Source organism: Culex pipiens, chromosome 2 (assembly GCF_016801865.2).
Source record: "Culex pipiens pallens isolate TS chromosome 2, TS_CPP_V2, whole genome shotgun sequence".
NCBI classification, from domain to species: Eukaryota; Metazoa; Arthropoda; class Insecta; order Diptera; family Culicidae; genus Culex; species Culex pipiens.
Window position 1 is genome coordinate 184,809,231 of NC_068938.1, and position 23,476 is coordinate 184,832,706.

At 40.0% G+C, this 23,476-nt stretch overlaps 3 protein-coding genes across 4 annotated transcripts in view; 2 read left to right on the plus strand and 1 right to left on the minus strand.

Moving 5' to 3' along the window:
* The window catches only part of LOC120415416 (protein unzipped), a 98,330-nt gene extending 95,130 nt beyond the window's left edge, over positions 1-3,200 (plus strand). The window contains exon 11 of the mRNA XM_039576945.2: positions 50-3,200. Within this exon, the coding sequence (XP_039432879.1) occupies positions 50-475 (426 nt within the window). The 3' untranslated portion in view covers positions 476-3,200. The remainder of the gene's footprint in view (positions 1-49) is intronic.
* A 3,388-nt stretch (positions 3,201-6,588) lies between these two features.
* On the plus strand, positions 6,589-9,256 carry LOC120415357 (uncharacterized). Its single transcript, XM_039576846.2, has 2 exons — positions 6,589-8,408; positions 8,467-9,256. The coding sequence occupies exons 1-2, from the start codon at positions 7,480-7,482 to the stop codon at positions 9,179-9,181; spliced, it is 1,644 nt and encodes a 547-aa protein (XP_039432780.1). The 5' UTR covers positions 6,589-7,479; the 3' UTR covers positions 9,182-9,256.
* Positions 9,257-9,569: 313 nt separating this feature from the next.
* On the minus strand, positions 9,570-23,132 carry LOC120415358 (protein germ cell-less). 2 transcript variants are annotated; one of them, XM_039576849.2, is made up of 5 exons: positions 22,905-23,132; positions 22,346-22,464; positions 11,471-11,628; positions 11,029-11,401; positions 9,570-10,969 (listed from the first exon to the last, which is right to left on the minus strand). In XM_039576849.2, exons 3-5 carry the CDS (start codon positions 11,605-11,607, stop codon positions 9,941-9,943), a joined length of 1,539 nt encoding a protein of 512 aa, XP_039432783.1. In that variant the 5' UTR covers positions 11,608-11,628; positions 22,346-22,464; positions 22,905-23,132; the 3' UTR covers positions 9,570-9,940. The 2 variants fall into 2 exon arrangements, with proteins under 2 accessions (XP_039432783.1, XP_039432781.1); XM_039576847.2 differs by having other exon boundaries at positions 22,346-23,132.
* Between the last annotated feature and the right edge of the window lie 344 nt (positions 23,133-23,476).

Here is a 23,476-nt window from a genome sequence, read left to right on the forward strand (position 1 = left end):
TAACTTCAGTTTGATTTCCAAAAGCTTATCTAATGAAGTCCTCTTGTAGATGCTGAGCAAGGACATGGAGGACGTCAAGATCGAGTTCAGCCCGATCTACTGGATCGAAAACGGGACGCTGGTTCCAACGACGACCACAACGACCACGACGACCACTTCCACGACGGAGGCCACCACCACCAACGATCCGGTTCCGATCAGCAACACGCCGATCGACGACAGCGCCAACGCCCTGCCGGCGGACGGTGCGGACGACATGAGCAACGAGATCGACCGGTCGCTGGCGTCCGCTGCTGGCAGTCGGGAGGAGGTGGCCAGCAGTAGAAGCATCGACAAGCCCGAGAGCAGCATCAGTCTGTCGAGCGTGGGCGGATCGGCCAAGGGAAGCCGCGGTGGGGCACCGAGTCTGCGGTGGTCCCCGGTCGCGGTGATAGCGGCGGCGATTGGGGCCGCTTTTGTGGCACAACGGATTTAAAGCGATGTCTCTAGGTTGTAAGCTATGTTAAATAAGTTCCCTACCATTACCTTCACTTTTTGTTGTTCCTTCCCGTTCTGTGGACGCAGAATTTTTTTAAAAGTGGTAAAATGTTGAAGCTTTTGTCACTGCAATCTTTGCGAATCTCTTGTTTCATAGCCTATAAGTGCGCGCGAAAAGTTTTAAGCTAAGTTGAACAGAAAAAAAAACTCACAAATATCATTCTATTTAATTAGGGCAAGAGTTGAATTTAATTTACTAAGAAGCAGCCTAGTTTTTCTTAGCACACAATCTCTAGCGAGTAGGAACCCAGTGAAGATTCTAGCGTGTAAAAAACCGTCAATGTAGAAAAATGCAACCCCCTTTATATTCATCGTGTAAATATAGTTTATAGTTTTTAGAGTGGCGCGGAAACGCTTTCTTTCTGTGCAAGATTTTTGGTTCGAATTAAGGTTTTCCCTCCGATTCAAACATTCCACACAAACACACACACTCACTGTCTAATGCCTAGCACAACGAGCCACACACACGCGGTCATGCTATTTTGGTGTCTTTTATTGACAAATTATGATTTGAGATTTTTTTTTTTTTTCGAATACTTTGTGCATTTTTAAAACATTTCTTTTCAAAAAAATACATACATATACATTTTTGAATGATTTGATCAAAATTAATGCAACACTGTGCACTTGTTAAATTTGTACGATTTATTAAAGCAAATAAATTCCAAAGAAATAGCCTGAAATTTGATTGTTAGTCTCACTGCCATTAGTAAGATCTTCCACAGAAATTATAAAATAATTAATGCACACAGCTTAGAAGCAGTTCAATCGAACTAAGTTGAAATTGAAACCAATTATTTCATTTTAATTCATTTCAATTGATTCGCAAAATTTGAACTAAACTGTAAACGTGATGCTTAATTTGCATTTATTTCCAAATTTAAACCAACAATGAAAGACGTGTATTGATGTGTTTAGTACAAAGCGGCTAAAAACGATAGTGAACAGTTTGCACTTTGGAACAAAACGAACGTACGGAATTGCAAATCTATCGTCGCTGATAAAAATCAAATCAAACAAATCTTGATCGAACAACAGCAGCATGTGTAGCGTAATTTAAATATACACACAAACAAAAAGATTAATCTTATAATCACGAATAAATACAATCTCTTGCATCTCTACTGAGAAAATTTAAATAAAGAAGAAGAAAAACAACATAAAAAATGCCTTGCGTGTGTGATCAATATTCTTATTAAAACGAACAGAAGTAAACATGTAATAAAACAAAACAAACAAAAAACGTCGTGTTACATAAGAGCCAATTTTCTGCCTGCATCTACCGAAATCCGGAAAACCTAACCTGCTACCTTTGAAAAACCCCCTCCAGAGGTAACGAAACGAACCGAGTTAAGGAGGTATAAGACTATGGCAACACCAACAAACTAGCACTTTTTCGTGTTTGACAGTTTGCCATACTCGCAATCTTATTTGTGGCACAGGCAAACTGTCAAAAAGTGCGAGCTCATTTGTTTGGCATAGTCTAATACTTCCTTAAAATATACGGCCATGAAAGGATATTGCGAGGCAGGAAAACTGAATAAACGTTGCTTTTTTGCTTAAAGTTTGGAAATTGGCTGGTCTATTTTTCTACTCTCAGAATTTTGGCAAATGTCCTCTCAGCCAGATTCGTGAATGTGTTATCTTGCATGAGAGAGCAATCAAAATATTGAATGTTTGAGGATAGACCTTTTTATCAAGTTGTGCAATGATTTCGAAAAAAAAAACTTTTAAAAGCAGCAACAAAATATTCATAGAGCCAACACAAAAAGTTGCCTTGATTTGCCTAAGCTTAACGGTCCTTGTTTAAATTATGAGCGATTAATATGCCGATTGCCGAAACATGTGTATAAACCTGCCAAAAAGAAGGAAAAACCTATTAAATTAACTTTAAATTGGTCCGAAAAGAGTTTAACAAGTCAATGAGAACGAAACGTAATATGCGCAATTGAAAAGTGATGGAACAGATTAGGGAAACACTCTTTCCCCTCCTTATGTGCTGGAATTTGTACAGTCGAATAACCTTTTGCTAAGAAGTCATACACCAGTTTCGTTTAAAAATTTGCAACGGAAACAAAACACAACAGTTGAAACGACAAAAAACACGTTTACATTGCGTAGAACACAAGTGAGAGCAGATATGGAAGTGAACAAAAAATGACGCTATTTTTATAATCGTATTTATTACCAGTAGCGAGTAACTTTAACGAACTATTGAATAATAAAGAAAGCCACAGGAAGAGATTGAGGGAAGCAGCCTTTTTTGCGTGCGCGCGACGGAACAAACGAAAATCGAAAACGGTTGATATTTGGGAGAGAGAGATCTAAATCCTTGCCCTAACCTAACTGTGTAACTATTGTCCCGTTAACGGTTTGCTCTAATGAAAATGATGTGAAAGTAAAAAAACGACAAAATAAATGCGGTTAAATGCTGAGTTAATGTGCAGAGCAAAAAGTGTACGTTAAGTGTAGCTTAAGAAGTGAATACAAAAAAAAATAACATTTTCGCAGATGTGAAATATTAGCGCTAGAAAAATGAGCGCAAGGACGAAGGAAGTACCGTTATAATTTGTTGATTGTATATTATTGTAATGTAATTGTATTATGATGCAAAATGAACAAAAGTATTCTCAATAAAAACGAATTGATCAAAACGAAACGTTGCATTGTTGGAACGCGAAAGAATGCTTTATGGGAGTAATTCAACAGATATCACATTACCTCTCTCTATTTTTACCTATTGACAGAGTCGGAGATTTCCAAAAAAGTGTCCACGTGGTTTATGGATGGTCCCTAACCACATCCAGTCCACTGCCTTGATGCTCCCTCCCCGATCCTCGACTTTGATTATGACTACTAGTAAAAAGGTATATCATAGATGAGAAAAGGCCAATGCGGATGGAGATCAAATCGAGATCAGTCAGCCCGGGAGCATGTTGACAGCTCCCATTCCAACAGAGCGTACCCTTTTTTGTGGGCCCAGTGGGCCTAAGATGGCGGCTTTCGATATTATCTAGCCAAACATTTGAAAATGGCGAATAGTTAAAATTAATATAGTTTTTGCCTTGTTTCGGTTTAAAACGACGAAATAAGCATTCTGGAATCATTTTCTTGAAAAAACGCCACGTTAAAATATTAGTCTCGAACATGTCATGTTAGGGGACGGCTGAGATCCTGAGATCAGTATCCCCTCACATAAAGATGGTAGTAAGGTGAAAAAACAATGAAACAATGAAAAATATGAAGAATTATAAAAAATAAAGTATGTTAATGCAGATGGATCGAAAATTCCCCTCTAACGGACATAAAAGAGACATATGGTAGAGAGAACCAAAGAAGAACAGAAAATCAGGAATAAGAAATAGTCAATGCGGATGGAGTGCAAATTGAGCTAAGTATCCCCTCAGAAAAGGCGCTGAAAATCATAAATGCGAAAAAGTCAATGCGGATAGAGAGATAATTGGGCTCTTCCCTCACAAATACATCAACAGAGGCAACAGAGAAAGAGGTTTGAGTGTTCTCCCCATTCAAACCTTTGGACTCCTAAGTTCGATTAGATTAGAGTTGCAATTAGAGCTGGGACTTTGAATGTATCCGGATTTCCGGATATCCGTTCGGATATCCGAACGGATATCCAAAATCCGGAGCTCCGGATAGACGGATAATTATCCGATATCCGTTGGTATTCGGATATTTTTTCTCAAAACCCCTATTAAAATCATTAGAAAAGTGGACCCGACCCCTTTTTGATTTCCTAACTTTACGGGGAAACGTTGGACCCTTCTCACGAATCCGAGGTCCATTTTTCGATATTTCGTGACGGTGGGGCGGTGCAAGCTAGTGACTATGTAGAAAATTGGTACACTCTAAAAAATAACCTTAAGGGGTAACAACAAATTTATAAAACACATAATTTGAAAATGATTTTTTTTCTACATGGGTTATTGAAGATTCGAGAAGTACCTACATTAAATTCCCCATAAAACGACATGTCTTTTATTTTTTTGACAGTTCAGTAACGACAAACGGGAACGCATTTTTTTTGTTTTACTTTTTTGTTGAAAAATACGTTTTTTGGGATTTTGAGTACATCATCAAATCGGGCGTCAAATGTTACACAAAAGTCCATTTGACACCAACCCAATAGTCAATTACTCACAAACATCATTCTACTCACAACAGTACACAGAGAAAGATCGTGCTCGTTATTGCAGTGTACTTATTCGTTAAATACAAGTACTTTTAGTATAGTTAATTACTGCGCCTAGTTTCACATCCATCCCGCCTTGCCTCCGCCACTCTCGGATATAACAGTTTTCAACAACTTTGTCAAATGTTTGGCTGTTTTTTCAGTCCTCAAATTATTTTTCCTTGAAAGGTCAACTCATCACTTTCATTTGCGTATAAGATCGGTTAAAATGGCGTGGAGTAACGATTTTTTGAAAATTATGGGTTTTTGCGGAATTTACGAAATTTGCAATTTTTCAGACCACCCTAGCACGGTGCAGGTCACCCTAATGGCCAAACAAAAAAATAAAGGTCTTATTATTTTGGCCAAGGAACCCCCAGAAAATTTTGAGCCCGTTTGGGGAACTTCTTTATCGGTTAATTCTTTTTTTAAATGGAATTGCTTTATGTTGAAATAAGACACTTTTTTACAAAAAAAAAAAGCAATCCACTTTAACGACCCCCGGGTCTTTTGTGGTCTTTGCTCATTTCTATGCGTCCGAAAGTTATGTATGGTGAGTAGGGTGCCCAGAATATGGGACTTTTTCTCAAAACCTCGCTCCACAAGCTGAATATTGTTCCTTGAGCTATTTTAGGACTCTAGGCCAAATATGAGCCAAATCGGTCATCATTTACCCATTGATACTCGAAGGTGAAGTTTGTATGGAAAAAATCGAAAAAATGTATGGAAACCCCAATTTTCTCACGGCGGGATACTTCTTTTCAAATATTCCCAAAAGTGAGATTCTCATTGGAAATTTAATGCTCTACAACTTTGTAGAACATACCAACGCTGTAAAACTCGATCCTGAAAAGTTATCAGCGAGTTAAAAAAGTCATTTTTGTATGAAAATAAATTTCGCTCAAAATTTACACAGATGCTTAAAATAACCCAAAAAACCATTTTCCGCTTGTGGAGCCATTTTTTCTGGGCACCCTAATGGTGAGTCACCCAAAACCTTTTTTACGCAAATGGACCGACGTTTTACTTCCCCATCCGATAGATAGCCAGGAGGATAAGGCGGGAATCGAACCCGCGCCCCATAGCAACTTAGGGATCTGCAGCCGAAGGCTCTAACTACCGCGCCACGAGGCCCTCGTCTATTTTACAAATAATTATCAGAATAATCAAACAGTTCACTCATGTAGCATTATACGTGATTTATGAAGCTATCAGAAGTAAAATAATCCATTTGATTCAAATCTCCCCTGCCCCCTCCCCTTTCTGAACTATTCTGTCCCTATTGATAATGCTCCAAACATCATCACTTGTACCAAAAAATGGGGAAAATAATGCTTCCTTCTTGCTGCATTACATGGAAAAATATCTGGATATCCGTAAATTTCGCATAGTATCCGTTTTTACGGAGCTCCGGATACTATCCGGAAAATTATCCGGATATCCGGAGTCCGAAAATATCCGATCCGAAGTCCCAGCTCTACTTGCAATAGACCTGGGGATCGTTACAGTGGATGGTATGAATGATTTTTGTTTTTTTTTTTACTTTGTTGATCGGACAACTGATAGCTGAAAACCGCCTCTTAAAAAATGTATTTTGAAGAAAATTATGTTTCTCTGTATCACCCAATAAGCCCTCATTTTTCAACTAACGCAATCTCGATGTACAGAATGTTGCAACATTTCAAAACATAAATTTGTTTCAATAGTTTTGCTGTAGTGCCAATGTTGCTCGTTTAATTGAAAATTTGTGATCACATGTTTATAAATTTCGCCGTTTTGATTTATCTAAAAGAAAAATCGTTAGAGGGATTTCACGAAACAAAAACTATGTACAAATGAGCGTAGAGTTGTTGTAAATAAAGTCAGTTCTTATATTTCAAAAGTTAACCAGAAGTATATTAACCAGTGATTTCAGTGAGTTATGTTGAGTTGAGTTCTAATAAACTTACTTCTAATTTTGTTAACAAATAATGGCTGCATAAGGGAATCTTAAACTAACTGTTAAAATACGACAGATTGTACTGTACCTAAGTTTGCATACCTTTAGTCAATCCTGACGGTACATTATCTTGTCTTATGCACTAGAAAATATGCTCGATAATTTAAATAAAACTGTTGAGTAAATATAATCCATCCGATACGATTAAAATATGTTCACTAGTAATTAGCGAACTTATCACTTGATTTTGTTTGCAATGTTGTATGAACTTTCATGTTTTTTTTCCAACACGTTTGGTTAGATAGTGAAGGAGCTATTACACTACCGCAAACAAACAAACAAACAAACTCGCACTTTTTCGTGTTTGACAGTTTGCCAAACTCGCAAACAAGGCAAATTGTATGCTGGCTGACGTTTGTACAAAAAATTCAAGTCAAACTTTCAAAAAGTGCGAGTTGTTTGTTTGTTTGCCGTAGTGTAATAGCTCCTTCACTATCTAATCAAGCGTTTGATAGTAAATGTGAGCTCTTTGTATAGACCAAACTAAAAAGTGACCCCGTTCGTTTAACAACAATTGGTGTCAAACCATCGGGGTTTCAGTGTACCATACGTCAATCCGAATTTGTGACAGCAAAAATAATAGTTATTTATTTAAAAGTTCATATTGAAACCGCAATACCAGCAGCACTTTCAGGCAGCTAATTTACATCAATCGCTAGTGCAATTAGTTTTGTCATGCTGAAAGTCAATGACCATTGTGACATTTGTGAAAAGCGTGAAATTTGTGACTCAGTAACCCGGAAGGACATCAGACATGGCGAAGGATCGTGCACAATTCTACAGCGCGCTGTTGGAGAAGCAGGAGGCATTCTCCCTCGATCATGTGGAAGACCAGGACATGACCACGGCGCCCTTCTCAGCATTGGAGTTTTTCATCAGCTTGGACTTGGAGCCGGATCAGTACGAAGGTCTTATGGAGGCGTTTGAAGAGCTCGCAACGCGACCACACGCGCCGTTCACCAGCCTGCAAGGATGGCTACTGTCCTGCAGCCCTCCGGAAGAGTTCATGGTTGCATGGCACTTGGAAGCACGCGTTGAACTTCAAGCACTGATGCAACACACAGCTGAACGAATCATCGAGATGAATGCTGCCGACATCGGAGAGTTGATTGATAGTTCCGGACTGGACACGGCGGATTTGACGTTGATCAGCACCTGGAGCATTGACAGCGCAACAGTGAAAGCCGACCACTCTTCCTCATCTGTATCGCTTTTTGAGGACAACGATATTCTATCTGCGGCCGTTACGCCGATCCAGATGATCATGAACAGCGATCCCGACCTCACAGTGTGGTTCAATCCAATGCCCCAGAGCATTCGCTTCTGCAGACCCATCGTGTTGGAATACGATTGCAAGGATACGGACCATACTCGTAAAACGAAACTGGCTATTGAGCAAGAAATCGCCAACCTGAAACGGATTCGGGTTATCCTGCCCAATGGCAAGTTTGTTCACGCTGACTTCCGATTTACGCTGAGCTTAACGGAGGATAACGCGCTGGAGTTTTTCCCGGAGGCATCGAAGACGGGAAACTGTTTGATTTGTGGAGCAACACCGGACGCGATGAACAAGATGGAAATCCTCGAAGTAGATTCAAAGGGACATACGCCACCGTACTACAGCTTCACTCCACTTTACGTCTGGGTGCAATTCTTTGAGTTTTTGATGGAGATTTCTTTTAGGTAAACTTGCGATCGATTTTTGAAGCGGTTTAAATGTTAATAAAATATTGTTTTACAGATCGAACCTTGGACAATGGATGATCACAGATTCTACCAGAGATCAGTATCAGCAGAGGAAGCAAAACATTACCGAACAGATCTACGAGCTGTTTGATGATCCAGAAGAACCTAAGCGCAAATCGGGACAAATTAGTCTTGAAGCATTTGCAAATACGACGGAGCTGAGCGACATGCTGGAAATCGACGAAGAACTCATCGTCCGTTTCCGGAACATTGCGATTGCCATCAACGTGCAAGATCCGATTAATCCGTTCAAGCTGGACAACTACTGCAAGGAAACTTATCGCCACTACTTGACCACCTACAGCTGGTGTCGCATCCCAACAGCGATTCATCAGGTATTGGCCCATGGTGCCGAAGTCTGCATCCATGCCCCGGCGCCGCTGGCTTTCCTGGCCGAAGAAGCCGCTGAACCCCAAGATGTTTCACTAAACCGACGTCAAACTCACCACACCCGGGAACGGAACTCTAGGGAAACGATGAAGGGCGTCTTCATGCGGGCCATGAACGGATCCGATCCGATCATCAGCTCCTGCTGGGTGCAACGGCGACGCAAGATCAGATACGCGCTGGGCTATCCGGAAGCGGTGACGGACATGCTGATGTACGAGTTCGACGGCAGTGATCGCGAGGAAGAAGACGAAACACCGATGAGGCTGCTCGAGGACGATGTTCGCCTAATTGATATCGAGTTCTGCAAGTTTGACGATTGAAGCGTTGAAAGAAAACCTTAAACATTGATTACCGACGTGCTAATCCGGCCAAAATGGCCGGCAAGAAAATGTTATTTATTGATTAAAATAGAAAGAAGTTCAACTGTTAGTTTTGTAACATATATTAGCTCTATTTCCAGTTCAATGCAAATATCTTCAACGAAAATATAAATTTGAAAAACTAAACTCTGTTACTTGTAAATATCTTTCTAGTAGCAAATTACAATCCAATTGTTGTAAACTCTCCCGTGTAAAATACTTTTCCGATCGTCGCGCGTAAATTCAAATCTGATCCCGACTTCATCACAATAAACAAATCGCAGCTCGGTGATTGCTAATCGTAAACGCTCCCTAATCTCTATTACCTATACTCTAGCTTGGTTTTCCTTTTTGTTTTGTTTTCTTCTTTGTGGCAACAGTGATCACGATTGAGTACATCTATACAGAATGTGTAAGACACTGGGCGAATGTGGTGAGCGTGAGTGTTATGTAAACTTCGGTTGAATGGCACATCTAATCGAGCTGATTGGGAGAGGTAAACTTATCGCTACCCGGCGTTGCTTCTAGCTAACGCTACATTGTTAGTGTGTTATCTGTATGTGTGCGTGTGTGTGTGTGCGCGCGCGAGAAAGATATGCCGGCAAAGTGTGCCAAAAATGTTCGAACCAGCAGCGAGAATCAGCTGAGCGTGAAGAGTTCAACGAACTCCTAACAGCGGCGGCCGCGTGGTCATCCACGTTTGACACGAATCGGCTGCAATCAGGAGGACAGCGCGGTGCTGTTTCCGGCTCCGGTTTCTTCGTCGTCGGACGCTGCCGCTCCACGGCGCTGCTTGGACGGACCGGCGGCGGGGGATGCGAGCGTGATCGCCGGGTTTAAGCTGACCCGGGGCGGTGACACCACGAGCATGTTGACGGAAATAAGCAGCGGGTAGGTCAGTTCTTTGTCGAACATGATAAGCATGGCCTCTTCGTTTTTCTCGAGCGCTATCTGCTGGATGGGTGTTGTTTGCTGGTGCTTGACCTGGCGGAGGTCGTTCAGCGAAGCCACCGAGACGCGGATCAGGAATTGTCGCTTAACCTGTAGGCTGAGCAGTCGCTCGTTCTCCGTCCGGTGGTGCCGCTTTACTCGCAGCGTTTTCGTGTCCGATATCAGAATTAAATCCAGTCCAAAGTTGAACCCAGTCCAGCGCCACTTCAAGTACTCGTTCTCGGGTAGTGTCCTGCCGCAGCGTATGCACGTATCCAGAAAGACCTTCTCGTCCACTTCTTTCGGTCCCTTGTCCAGCGATTGATCTACCAAAAGCATGCTGTTCCACTGTTGAAACAAGGGTTCGTTCATCCAGTCCAAGGGAATGATGTTGTCCTGCTTAAGTACTCGGATATCAACGTGGTGATTCAGCAGATTGTGCAATCGTAACGCCCGGAAACAACGCTCGTACGGTATTCCCTTCGGTGTGTTCAAGAACGCGACCGTGCTAGTTCGGTTCGCAAAATACTGCAACTGCTCGTCCGAGGCCGTAACCTTGTCGCATTCCTCATCGCTAAGCGGATGCAACTTCAAAAACATCCAGAACCGCAACAAAGTGTACAACGACAGTTCCGTCTGCATCACGTACAGATCAGCCGAGTTCACCAGCAGTTCCATCAGCTCGATGCTAATCAACCGTAACCATTTACCGTTCTTGTAGTACAAACTCAGCAAGTTCACCAACATCCAACCGAAGGTTGATTGTTTTACGCTCTTCACACCGTACTCGCAGGCCGCCTCATAATACCGGACCGCCGTCTGCAACAAACAAACAAGATAACAAAACCCCAAACACACACAAACCAATTAGAACCTACCTCGGCGTTGGTCGTTTCAATCATCACCTCGGCGCACCGATCGATCAGGCTGTCCAGCTGAAAGAGGGTCGCGGTCGCCAGAATGGACACAATCTCGCGCGGTTCCAGCGAAACCTCGTCCATGTACAGCGACCCAAACACCGAGTACAGCGACTCGATGGTGATCTTCGGATCGATGATCTCAATGTGAACGTAATCCTCGTCGGCTTCCCGCCACGATCCGTTGAACATACTGGCAAAGTACGGACTCTGGCTGAGGTAAACTTTGTGCAGTCGCCACACTTTTCCCAACGCGTGCACCGTAATATCCGAGTTGCGTTCCTCTTTGAACAGCGCTTGGTAGATGTACTTGGCGGTGGAAATGAGCTTCTTCCTGTGGCGGCAAACAAAAAATCAATGAGATCAACCATCTGATTGAGTTTTAAGGCTGCGATCGTAATACCTCTTCGGAGTGGCAAGCGATTTGTCCAGCAAATCGTTGATCTCCTCGTTGCTGTCCGAATCGTTGTCCTCGCGCTTCCGCTTTGTGCCCCGCATTGCCTTTATCGGGCTGGTGACCTTGTCGACCACGTTGCCCATTTTCGTTTCCTCGATGATTTTCTGCAATGAAAAAATGCAAAATTTGTTAAAGATTTTTTCATTCAATCATAAAACACAATTAACAATTCTTTTGTATACATTACGGTGTAACAAAAAAAAAGGTATTTTTTGCGGGCATTTCAGGACATGATCATTGATCACGTAGGTGTACTGAGCCCGAATCACAAATATGAGCTGGCTTAATCCAATTGATTGCAACAGACGGCGCTTTGACTTTTAAGTTTAAATGGGATTGGCGCTTTGACTTTTAAGTTTAAATGGGATTTAACCCGTTGTTTGTTTCTTATTCCAGCTATTGTCAATCGATTTTATTTACACCCAATCCAATGATTACTGCAAATCGTTGTAATCTCAAGATAATGACATTTACAGCACTACTGCATATATTTTTTTACATTTTTACAACCACAAATAAATGGATTAGTGCGTTGCCTGTGGGGACGCGCAGTCCTGTTTTTCCTGTTAATTTCAATTTCTTTTGTGTCGCTATTCGTGTGCATTCGGTAAGTGATTATTATAATTGAGAGTCGAATGAGGGCTGCGTGGTTTCTCGGCATGAAAGTACCGTAAACTGGGGTGACTTTGATAGTACGGGGTGACTTTGATAGGTTTTTCAAATGCCCGTCAAATTAATTTCTAAACATTTTTGAGAATTTTGAGTATGTGTATTAAAGGATAGCTTATTATCGAACATATATGCAAAAATGTAACTGCTATACTGCCGTTCTACGCATAATTGTCCCATGTCAGTTTTTGACGATTTTGACTTTTTGCCATTTTTAAGTTTAGTCTGATGTGTACTTTAAGAAAAACACATAAAATCTGGTACTTTGTTCGGAAACTCATCAAAAACAACACCAAGTCTGTTTGTCCCATCGTTGAACTTCTACGCATAATTGTCCCACCAAGTATTTTCTTACACGGAATCATTAGTTTTACTAAGCATTAAGCCTTGTTTACCTGTTGTATAGCAAGAGGATCATAAATAAGGGTGATAAACTGCTAACTGGGGCGATTAGGGACACATAGGGCGAATAGGAACCCACGGGACAATTATGCGTAGAAACACAGAAATCGGTCGAAAAATTTCAATCGCGTTTTTCTCAGTTGCACTTTTTTGAACATGGGACAATTATGCGTAGAACGGCAGTATATTGGATGTATCAAAATTAGTGGCCAAATCAAATTTCTATCAATGTCACCCCAGTTTACGGTACCTGTTTTCGGCGTCCTGTTTTCTCGTTAGCAGTGACAAATCAGTCCTTTCTTTATCATCGTTGATCGGAAGGCATGCCGCCGGTTATGTTCATTGATTTAATTGTGTTTCAAAGTAACATATAAATTTCACTCGATTGCAAGCATCAACGCGACGCGGTTATTATGTTCCCGACACACGCCATGGCTGAAGGAGATTATTATTATTTTCAATGTTCCTACATTTTTCTTCGTCGGAAGGACGTTTAGAGGAACCATTTCAAATATCTTTGACCTAGAAAATATTTTACCGAGGGATATTTGATTTACTCCTTCGCAATACAGTCCAGACTCGATTATCCGAAGGCCTCTGAAAAATTTCACTTTGGATAATCGAATCAAAATGTTTTTCGTTGCCTAATTTTTGATGGAAAACGGAATCGACGTAACACCTTATAATATGGCCCTTTTAAACCTTGCGGTTTCGTCAACGGATCCACAGGCGTGTATCGTTCTTTTTGCGACAAGACTCCGCCTCCCGGGTCTGCTAAGTGTGAAAGTATGGGCACGGGGAGAGGGCACCGAATACCTATATTTACACTTAGCATTTTTGCGTTCGCCTCGGGATTCGAACCGACGACCTCTGGATTGTGAGTCCAGTGCGCGGTCCGATTGATCCACACAGGCAGACAATTTTTTGATTTTTGATGGACGAGCTTAATTAAAAACCCTTAACTACGCAAAAGTGTTTTTGGCCAATATAGCGGTGACGAAATAAACTATTCAAATTTGACTAAAATGGGGTCGCAGAACTCGAATTTGATGTTCAAAACAAGAAAAAGAAACAAAACATTTTTTTTTTTTGTTCGTGATTCGATTCTCCGAAGTCCTATACAAACCTTCGGATAATCGAAACTTCGAGGCACCGGATAATCAAGTATATGGATAATTTAAAAATTTTGATAGATCAAAATCCGGATGTTTGAAAAAGACCCTCTTAGCGTCCTTCCAACGAAGATTTTTTTTAGGTACTTTGATTTGCAATAGTAATCTCCTTCAGCTATGGCGTGCGGCATCTTAGTGGTTTTGAGGTTGTTTTTTTTTTGTTTATATAGTTTTTGAAAAGAGCCAACATTTGATGAGACAGGTAAGTCATGTTGCTTGATTAAGTCCTTCCTACTTCATCTATGATCGAAAGGCATGCCGAAGAATTTTTTTTTGGGTTTATGATATTGCACAAATTGTTTTAATACATGAAGTCCTTCCCACATCACCGCTGATCAGAAGGCACGCCGACGAATAAAAAAACAGTCAAATTTCAAAAAAATGCAATTCCTATCGATACAACCTAATAAATAAAGCATTAAATGCATCAGAGAATAAAAACGCATTTTGAATTTTTTAATAAACATAAAAGATTTTATTCACCAGATTTAAATCTCCCTCAAACCTGCAAAAGTGCAAGTCACAGGACTGAAATTATCGCAAGCTCGCAGCGCCACACTTGCTCTCTCCAAAACACGAATGAATTAGGTCATCGAAATATATCTGTAATCGACCTACTTTCGACCAAGGACAGCAACATACCAGCCGAAAGGGAAGCAGCATTACAAATCACCGACAGAACCCACTCCAAGTTGGCGGTAAACAAACATTTGGAAATCGTCATCGCCGAAACTGCTTACAAGTTCGCACCATTCCGATGTAAAAACATGTGTTTATTTAATCGCAACATAACGTCTCTCTTTCCTTCCATGCCTCGCGTAACATTTGCTCGAGGCGTATAAGCGTGCTAAGCTTACTTTATTAGAGCTGTAAATTTCGTGTCATTTTCAAACATCACTCCCCATGTTTCCTGTTTAACCATTTCAATCACAAAACCGTCAAGCTAAAAATAATCTCGCGCGACCGGCTCATTCTGGCTTGCGCAAGCTAAACAACTTCACAGTCGATCCACCAAAGTAGGGGAGGGGAGGCCATTCAACTTTCGCACCCTAATTCATATTCATGCGACATTTTGGGTATAGAAAGACAAAGTGCAAGGAATTAACTCGATTGCTCAAAATCCTGCCTTTTCGAAAGCACAAGGATGATGGGGCGTGACGTCAATGCACCACGCAGAAAAAAAAAACTCGATGACCAAATTCAATATTTGCCCAACTCGTCGGAGCGAGTCCGGAGTTGCAGATGGTCACACAAAAAGTGATGTCATCAGATCTACAAATCAAAACCTTCGCCGCACCGACACAATTTGCATAATTACACACGCACTTTACATTATGCTTGAAGTGACTTAAAACAAACACAAGCTACCTGAGTTAAGTGCATTCGTATGCTATACCTGAGATGAGTGTATCACGCCAAAAGAAGAAACGCCGGTGTGTAAACAAATTGAAACAGCGGTAAATAAAGCACCACTACTAAGCGCTACTAACACCGACTAAGTCACATTAAGGTGCCACACAGATGAGCACGTGATGACTAAGGCTTGAATGGTGCTGTCAAGTTCGCGGTTCAACACAGACTAAGCGCGGGCCAATATTGGAGTTGTTTTAGCTTAGCTGGTTTGGGTTGGCGCATGATGACTTTGAGCCGATATCTGCTTGCTGAACACGCACAGCTGCAAGATATTCGACACGGTGGTGGTGGTGTGAGATGACACACTCAACAGCGAACTCGTTGGTGTACTTACTCGCACTTCGAGACTGAGGGTATAAGAAAGAATAAAGTGTGAACACGATTGAGATATCGTCGGCAGGGGTGGTAATCTGGAAAGCTGAACATTGCAAATGTCACTTACTAGACTAACCCACATTTCAAAAATTTGTACATGAGTTGTTATTGTATTTGGAACAAGTCTTTGGTTCTTGGAAGGGATACTGAGAAAAATCTTGGATACTGCCCTTAGTAAACTACAGATAATATATTAATCTGTAGTTTGCAATTTTTCAATTAAAATAAATGTGTTGGACACGTATAATTAATTTCTCTAGGTATGTATGTATGTATGACCTCCAGACCACTTGGTCCTGGAATCAAATGTGAGCACTAGGTGAACAATTCTATCATCTTTTACTCCGTAATCTGTACACCCACAAGATTTTTTTTGCACGATTTTTAGTGGCACTATGAATAAAAATAGTTCACTCTCCCCTCCCCAAGCACCGGAAATTTGTAGCAGGTGTAGGGACACTTCGTATAGACGCCCTTGCTCCCATCACGTCACTTAAGGTATGGAGCGACGAGAAAGTAATAAGCATACCTCTTCTGCCAAACCATCAGAAGAGAAGCAACGATATGTGTGTATGTCAGAATAAATGAAAATCGTTACTTAATCCAGCTTTAGGTGGTTGGTGCCTTCCTCACATTCATAAAGTCAATACATTCAGTAAAAATAGCAACATTCCCTTAACATGTTTAACAAATCAATTTTATTACTGATTTCTTTTGATAGGGTTCGCAGACCTTCAATTTTTCTGGCTCATCGGCAAGGTCTGATAAAAAAAACCTATCCAACGAAAGTTCACATGGAAGATTCAGGCAATATTTTTATCACAATATCTCAGATCCAGCCTCCAGAAAGTATATAAATAACACTTAAGTGCTAATAACTTTTGATAGGGTCGCCAGATCCTTGGTGTTTTAGGCTCATTTGAAAGGTCTTTCAATTATCTAACTAACGATGGGTCGCATGATGGACCCGTACATAATTTTTACTGAAATATCTGAGATCCGGCCTCCAAAAAGTGTTTAAATAACACTTAAGTGCTAATAACTTTTGATAGGGTTGTCAGATCTTCAATGTTTTGGGCTCATTGGAAAGGGCTCATCCGGCGACGCCGGAATTCTTCGAAATCTCAGTTTTAACGGTCAACGCATGCTACAAACTATGACAGAAGCATCGTTTGATTGAATGTCGCCGGATGTTTCGGCTTTGCGCAAGCTCAGGGTTGAACGGATGACCATGAACCCTCAGAGAAAAATGTTCCTTGGACCACCCCCGACACGGCTACCTAGTGTAAGTGTGGGTTAAAGTTTGTCGCTTAGCTTGTAGGAGCGTTTGAAGTAAAATCGCGCATTTCCCGTAGTAATTTCCATGTAAACTTTAACCCCCGAGCGACAAGCCAGTTTTTAACCAAATGAGCTCAAATTTGATGTGGGAGTCCCTATGGGCCCCCTCTACAAGATGGCCTTTATTTCAGCCGGATCCGAACACTTTCGAAAAAAAAAATGACCCACCCTACTTCGTATAGACGCCCTTGTTCCCATCACGTCACTAAAGGTATGGAGCGACGAGAAAGTAATAAGCATCCAAACCATCAGAAGAGAAGCAACGATATGTGTGTATGTCAGAATAAATGAAAATCGTTACTCAATCCAGCTTTAGGTGATTGGTGCCTTCCTCACATTCATAAAGTAAAGACACTTATTTAACACTTATTTTTTATCAAATTATCTGAGATCCGGCCTCAAAAAAGTGTATCAAAAACACTAAAGTACTTATAACTTTTGATAGGGTTTTCAGATCTTCAATCTTTTGGGCTTGTTGGAAAGGTCTTTTGATCACCTATCCAACGATGGGTCGCATGATAGATCCGGACAACTTTTTCATCAAAATATTTGAGATGGGACCATCTACAAACCACGTGGACACTTTTTTGGGAATCGCAAACCCCCCCCCCCCCCCATCGTGGACAATTTCCATACAAATAAAATCTTTTTTGTATGGAGCGTGGACAATCGGCAAACCCCCCCCCCCCTAAGTTGTCCACGTGGTTTATGGATGGTCCCGATCCGGCTCTAAAAAGGTCTATAAATAACACTTAAGTGCTCATAACTTTTGATGGGGTTGTCAGATCTTCAATCTTTTTAATAATATATAGCATGACGGGTTTTCTTACAAAAACCACCCTTTTTACAATCTTTCGAAGTTTAACTAAAATCATTTTTTTAGAATAACTTTTGAAGTACTTTTCTAAACTTCATAATATTAACTAGGGTCTTATGGGACCCCAAGACGGATCGAATGAGACCAAAACGGTTTAAATCGGTTCAGCCAGTCCGGAGGTAATCGAGTGCATGTTTTTCGGTGCACGGACTCACATCCAGACACACGCACAGACATTTGTTCAGAATTTGATTCTGAGTCGATAGGTATACGTGAAGGTGGGTCTACGAGGTCAAATAAAAAAGTTCGTTTTTCGAGTGATTTTAAAGCCTTTCCTCATTGAGGTGAGGAAGGCAAAAATGGTTGTCTTATTTTAAATTTCTTTAAAATTTTAACCGTTATTGTCATTTTAAATACTGTTTGTTTAATAATTTTACAGACAGAAATTCTCAATTAATGCAATTGTGCATTCTCTCCCTGTATTGCTATGAAGATGCCAGACAAAAAGGAATTATACAAAAACAACACGTTGTAGTAGTAGCCTCCACACGTACCACGCTGTGCGTCCCTCAACATATTGCATATAGTAGTATTTAGCATTAAAGGCTCCCAACGCCGACGACGGCCTCGACCGAGTCATCCAAAAATGGTGAAGTGAATGCGCGAGCCGCGTGCCCCGTCGAGACAAATACAGAACGGCCAAGCCGAGTCGGAAACTGCCTACGTAAATACGTTTCTTATGCTGACTTGAATCAGCTGAGCATGATGGGGTGGCAGATCAATCAAATGGATGTTTGTGGAAGAATGTGTGGGATTTTTGAAGTGTGTGTGTGTGTGTCGCAATCGACGGTGTGAAAAGGTCGAACGGAAAGCATAAAAAATAAAATCCATAAATATCGTCGCTGATTGATCGAGGTGAATTTGGCACGGTTTTACAGCAGACGAAAGTAGCACAAAGTTATCTTCAATCTTCCAGCCGTAAATGCAGCTGTTATAAAAACTATAAATTCCGCAAAACAAACACGCACGGCAAATGTTCGACAATGTCGGTGGTGCAGCTTGCAATTAAACTATAATGGCAACAGCAAAAACCCATTCACCTACTTGAACGGAACCGATTGAAGATTCAATCGTGATTCCAAGCGCGCAAATTAATTCCGTTTGCATTTAAACTCAGAGGCCCCAGAACGTTACTTCTGCGACGATTGAATCGTTTCTGGCTAACTTTTTGCATTACTAATTAGATTCTTTGAGAAGAAATTGCTCTGAGTCAGTACGAGCAACACGCTAGAACACGCTTTGAGTGTCCGTGCCAGGCATGCACACCTTCTTTTTCTGTTACGCATTTTAACTCGGTCGGGGGTGGTACATTACGTAGGGTTTGATGTAGGGGAGAGTGGGGAGACTTGATCCCCGGGGACACTTGATCCCAAGCCTGTATCTCGTCAGCATGTGGGTAAAACAATTAGCTCTGTTCTAGAAAGTTGTGCGAAATTAACTAAAACTTATTGTAGAAAACAAAGAAAAAAATTTAAAAATGTTTAGATTGAGTTACACACATTTTTCTAAAACGAGCTGCAAAAAACTTCCAAAAGATCTTTTTTTCTTTGTTTTTATATGTATAGAAAACAGTCAAAAATTATTCTAAAAAATATTTTTTATTTATAAATTGTTTGATAAACTTATCAACTCCAAAACCCTTACGCATTTGATGTTAAATTTATCGTCATACTATTTTTACAATCAATTGTTTAAAAAAGTGCGTTTAGGGAGACTTGATCCCTGCATTTTTACAGTCACTGGAATCAGCCTCAAGATTAATTAATTGGGCTGGGTTTTCGTACATAGTTTCCTTTAGTATAGTTGTACATAACTTATTGCAGTTTGAACCATTTTTCAAAAGTTTTGTAAACAAAAATTTCCAGCTTTTGTAAACATGCTTAATTTTGGTCTAAAAAATAATATTTTAGGTTTTTAAATATTTTACATACTAAACTTGTTATATTTTGAACACAAACGTACAGGTTTTATGTGAAATTGCTGTAACTTATAGAAAATCAAAAGTTTGGATGAATAAGAAACATTTTGCTTAAGATTTCTTCAAAATGTTGAAAGGGGGATCAAGTTACCCCTAGCATTTTTAAAAAGCCGGTTTAAAATATTTTTTTAAAACGCTTGGCATGATTCGAAGAGTTCATCTGATGAAATACCCTTATTAGCCAAACATAGATGAATGTTTAAGCTTTCAATTCAAGCAAAAAAGTTTATAGTTTTGTGAGAAATTGACAGAATTATGTGCGATACAAAAAAGGGGATCAGGTCTCCCCACTCTCCCCTAAGTATAAGCGCCTAATCATTTGATGATTGTATTTTAAAGAATAAAAATGAGAAGCTGGATGTAGTAGATGTAAAATTAGACAATATTTAATAAATAGAGATGAAAAACTTGCTTAGATTATAGTAACGATAATTTATAGGACGGATAAACAATTATTCAAATAAATAAATTCGCGATAAAATCCAAAACGATTAGGCAAATGATAAAAAGACTTGATATTATTAGTACATTAAGAAAAAGTATATTTTTAAGGAAAAAAATAAAGCTTGTTACAGCAGTATCAATTGACAAAAAAAAAGTGGAAAAGCTTTGAGAGATAAGAGAATCAAAAGTTAGTAAAATCAAAATCAAATGATGGATATTAAATAGAAGAATCAGTGATGAAGTGACAATCAGTAGAACAAAATAAAAATAGGAGATAGGTGGTAGCTGCGAATGAAGAGAAGAGAACCCCCTTTCTGCGATGTTTCAGGTTCATCCACAGCAGTTGACTCAACATACTGCGAATCAAAACAATACCGTCTACAATCACAAATTACTTCCCTTTCCCACATTGTCGCGCCCCTTTTTTCAGCCGTCTCGATTCTGACTCGCGGTGGAATTTGCTGACCAAATTATAAACTTGATTAAATAAATATTACAATAATCTTTAATAATAAAAATTATAAAAATTTCAACAATGTTAGAGTAAAACGAAAATTATAACATTTTGAGCTTTGATTTGAAGTCAAAGCATCAAACAAAATGATAAACAAAACGAAGCCAACCACCCATACTACAAACAACACAAGCAAATCTGTTTTTGCTTATTTTTAGCCTTATTGGTGTATTGGTATATTGGTGACGGGTGGTAATTAAACAATGACCTAACCGTTGACAAATCTTTATTCAAGTCTAGAATACATATAGCTGCTTAGTTTACCACTATATTTTAAAACAGAACATGTGAGCTCCCATCACAGACATCTGTGCTGGATCAAATAAAAAACGTTATTTAATCCACCTTTAGGTGGTTGGTGTCTTTCTGACAATCACACAGTAAATACATGTAGTCAAAATAGCATCATTCGCCCTTAGTATGTTTACAAATTAAGCTTCTTTACTTGTTTCTTGTGTCAGTGTTGTCAGATCTTCATGTGTTTGGGCTCATTGCAAAAATCATTTGATAACGAATTCAGCGATAAGTCGCATAATAGATTCAGACAACATTCATCAAAATAATTGAGATCCAGCCTAAAAAGAATGTGTAAAAACGCTTAATGGCTTATAACTTTTGATAGGGTTGCCAAACTTCAATCTCTTGAGGAAGAATGGTCACATGGTAGACCCGGACAACGTTTTCATCTAAATATCTGAGATTCGGTATAAAAAAAGTGTATAATTAAAACTTAAGCGCTTATAACTTTTGATAGGGTGGTCAGATTTTCGATATTTTGGATTTGTTGGAAAGGTCTTTTGATTATCCATCCAACGATAAGTTGCATGATAAAACCGGACATTACTTGACAGGGTTGCCAGATTATTTAATATTTAAAACTGTATTGAAAAGTATTACTTTTCGATACAAGGGCTGAAGAGTCCAACTTTTCAGCCACTTTTTCAGTGCTGAAAAGAAGAACTTTTTGTCTCTTGTATCGAAAAGTATTACTTTTCGATTTTGTTATTTTTGGTAAAAAAAAAAGGTTGTTCGAGAATGGCAGAAAAGTAAGATAGTAAATCACCCATATTCTGACCCCAACATGCTGCAGCAAAGAAGCAGATGAGGATGGACAGAAAATTCTAAGTACAATTTCTATTGGTCTAGTTTACTTAGTTTTTATCAAAACATTTATATTTTCTGGAAAATCGTTCAGCAAAATATTGAAAATTCATTGGGTAGTATTTTTTAAAGCTTGGTTGATTACTTTAAACAAAATTAAATTTAAATATGAGGCAAATATGCGATCACAGGAGCACAAAAACATGCATTTAACCAAGACCAACAGAGTACCGTCTGTATTGGACAATGATGTCATTTTCCCACAACAATGTTCACCGTGGTTTTACAACCATGGATTAGCTGAAATAAAACAGAACCTTGTGAATAAAATAAAATACCATCACGATTCGGTGATTATGCACATTGATCAAGAAAATTTTATTTACAGAACTAGTCCAAAAATACAGATAAAATGGAAATCTTTTACTATTTTTCCTGTCTGAGTAACCACTTGACCAGCAGCTTATGTCTGTTGTGGGATTGCTTAATTTATTGTTGTTGGACTTTTCTATTGACTTTGCAAACATCCTTTACTTACCCTTCTTGAAGATTTCCGACTCGGTCTCCTGGACCTTCCAAGCAACACTCCCTTCCGGTGACTCACGCCGCTGCACTGATCTCACAATGCTTGTCCACTTCCAGAGTAAGATGTTACAGCTGCTGGATCCAATTTCATATGCACACTGCGAGTGCTTTGTATGCACCTCCGAAACCCACACAAAAAGGGCAGCGGCGGGTGGAACCGTTTACTCCTACGCAAGGGCAACAGTCGACGAGGTGGAGAATCTACTACGGCGCCGCGTACCAGGTACCGTTTAATGTTTCTCTCTTCTTCTTCGTGCGACCTTTGTTTTCACGCGACCAAGTGATTTACGTTCACTTTCCGCTGCACACAAAAAGTGTTTTGCGTCGCAGATTAATCCCCGATTTGAAATTACCGAAATCAAACAGAAGGCTGCACCTTTATTTCGAACAGCAATTACACAACACACTCTCCCTTTCTGGGATCGATTTACTCATGCCAAACCAGCCAAACTGGTTCGCGTTAACCTTCTCTATTGTTTTTTCGTCTGGACCAGTTCCAGACTCTTTTTCACCATATCAGTAGCAGATGTCACTATCAACACACAGCACAACCATAATTACTAGCGTCGCCGGAATGGAAGGAACCTTGGAAGACGGATGAACAATGTTGGAATGGAGAGAGAGGGGATGATGCACTTTGAGATCTTCCGCGGAAGGCCACTGAAAAACCTCGCGAGCTCGCGCGAAACGCAGATTCCACGACCGAACAGCTTCAGCGTCAAAACAAAAGTGCGCGAGAGAGATCAGCAGCAAAAGTTCAACGAAAACAAAACAGGCACAGCGCTGTTCAATTTGACAGCTGGTTTTGACGTAGGTTGCGTTCAGTAGTTGCCTGCTTGTTGTTTTAAGGTTTTACGATTAAATTTTTTTCTCGTTTTCTGATTTTAAATTTCTTTTAATTTTAGTTATTTCGACGCCAACATTTCAAAAAGCATCATGTACAAACCATGCGTTTTGAGTAAAACGCATTAGAATGTTGAGCATCCATTTTCAATTCCCATTTTAATATAAAAGCAAAATAAGATGTTCTGATGATATTTTATTTGAGAAAAACAAACATAACTTCCCCCGCCCGTGTGGATCA

What these genes read in the sequence shown, in the direction of transcription:
- LOC120415357 (XM_039576846.2), top strand. Translation starts at nt 7,480, where the DNA reads ATGGCGAAGGATCGTGCACAATTCTACAGCGCGCTGTTGGAGAAGCAG. An exon ending in TTGATGGAGATTTCTTTTAG is followed by an intron (nt 8,409 to 8,466) that starts GTAAACTTGCGA and finishes ATTGTTTTACAG; the next exon opens with ATCGAACCTTGGACAATGGA.
- LOC120415358 (XM_039576849.2), bottom strand. Translation starts at nt 11,607, where the DNA reads ATGGGCAACGTGGTCGACAAGGTCACCAGCCCGATAAAGGCAATGCGG. An exon ending in TCGCTTGCCACTCCGAAGAG is followed by an intron (nt 11,402 to 11,470) that starts GTATTACGATCG and finishes TTGCCGCCACAG; the next exon opens with GAAGAAGCTCATTTCCACCG. An exon ending in TTGAAACGACCAACGCCGAG is followed by an intron (nt 10,970 to 11,028) that starts GTAGGTTCTAAT and finishes TGTTTGTTGCAG; the next exon opens with ACGGCGGTCCGGTATTATGA.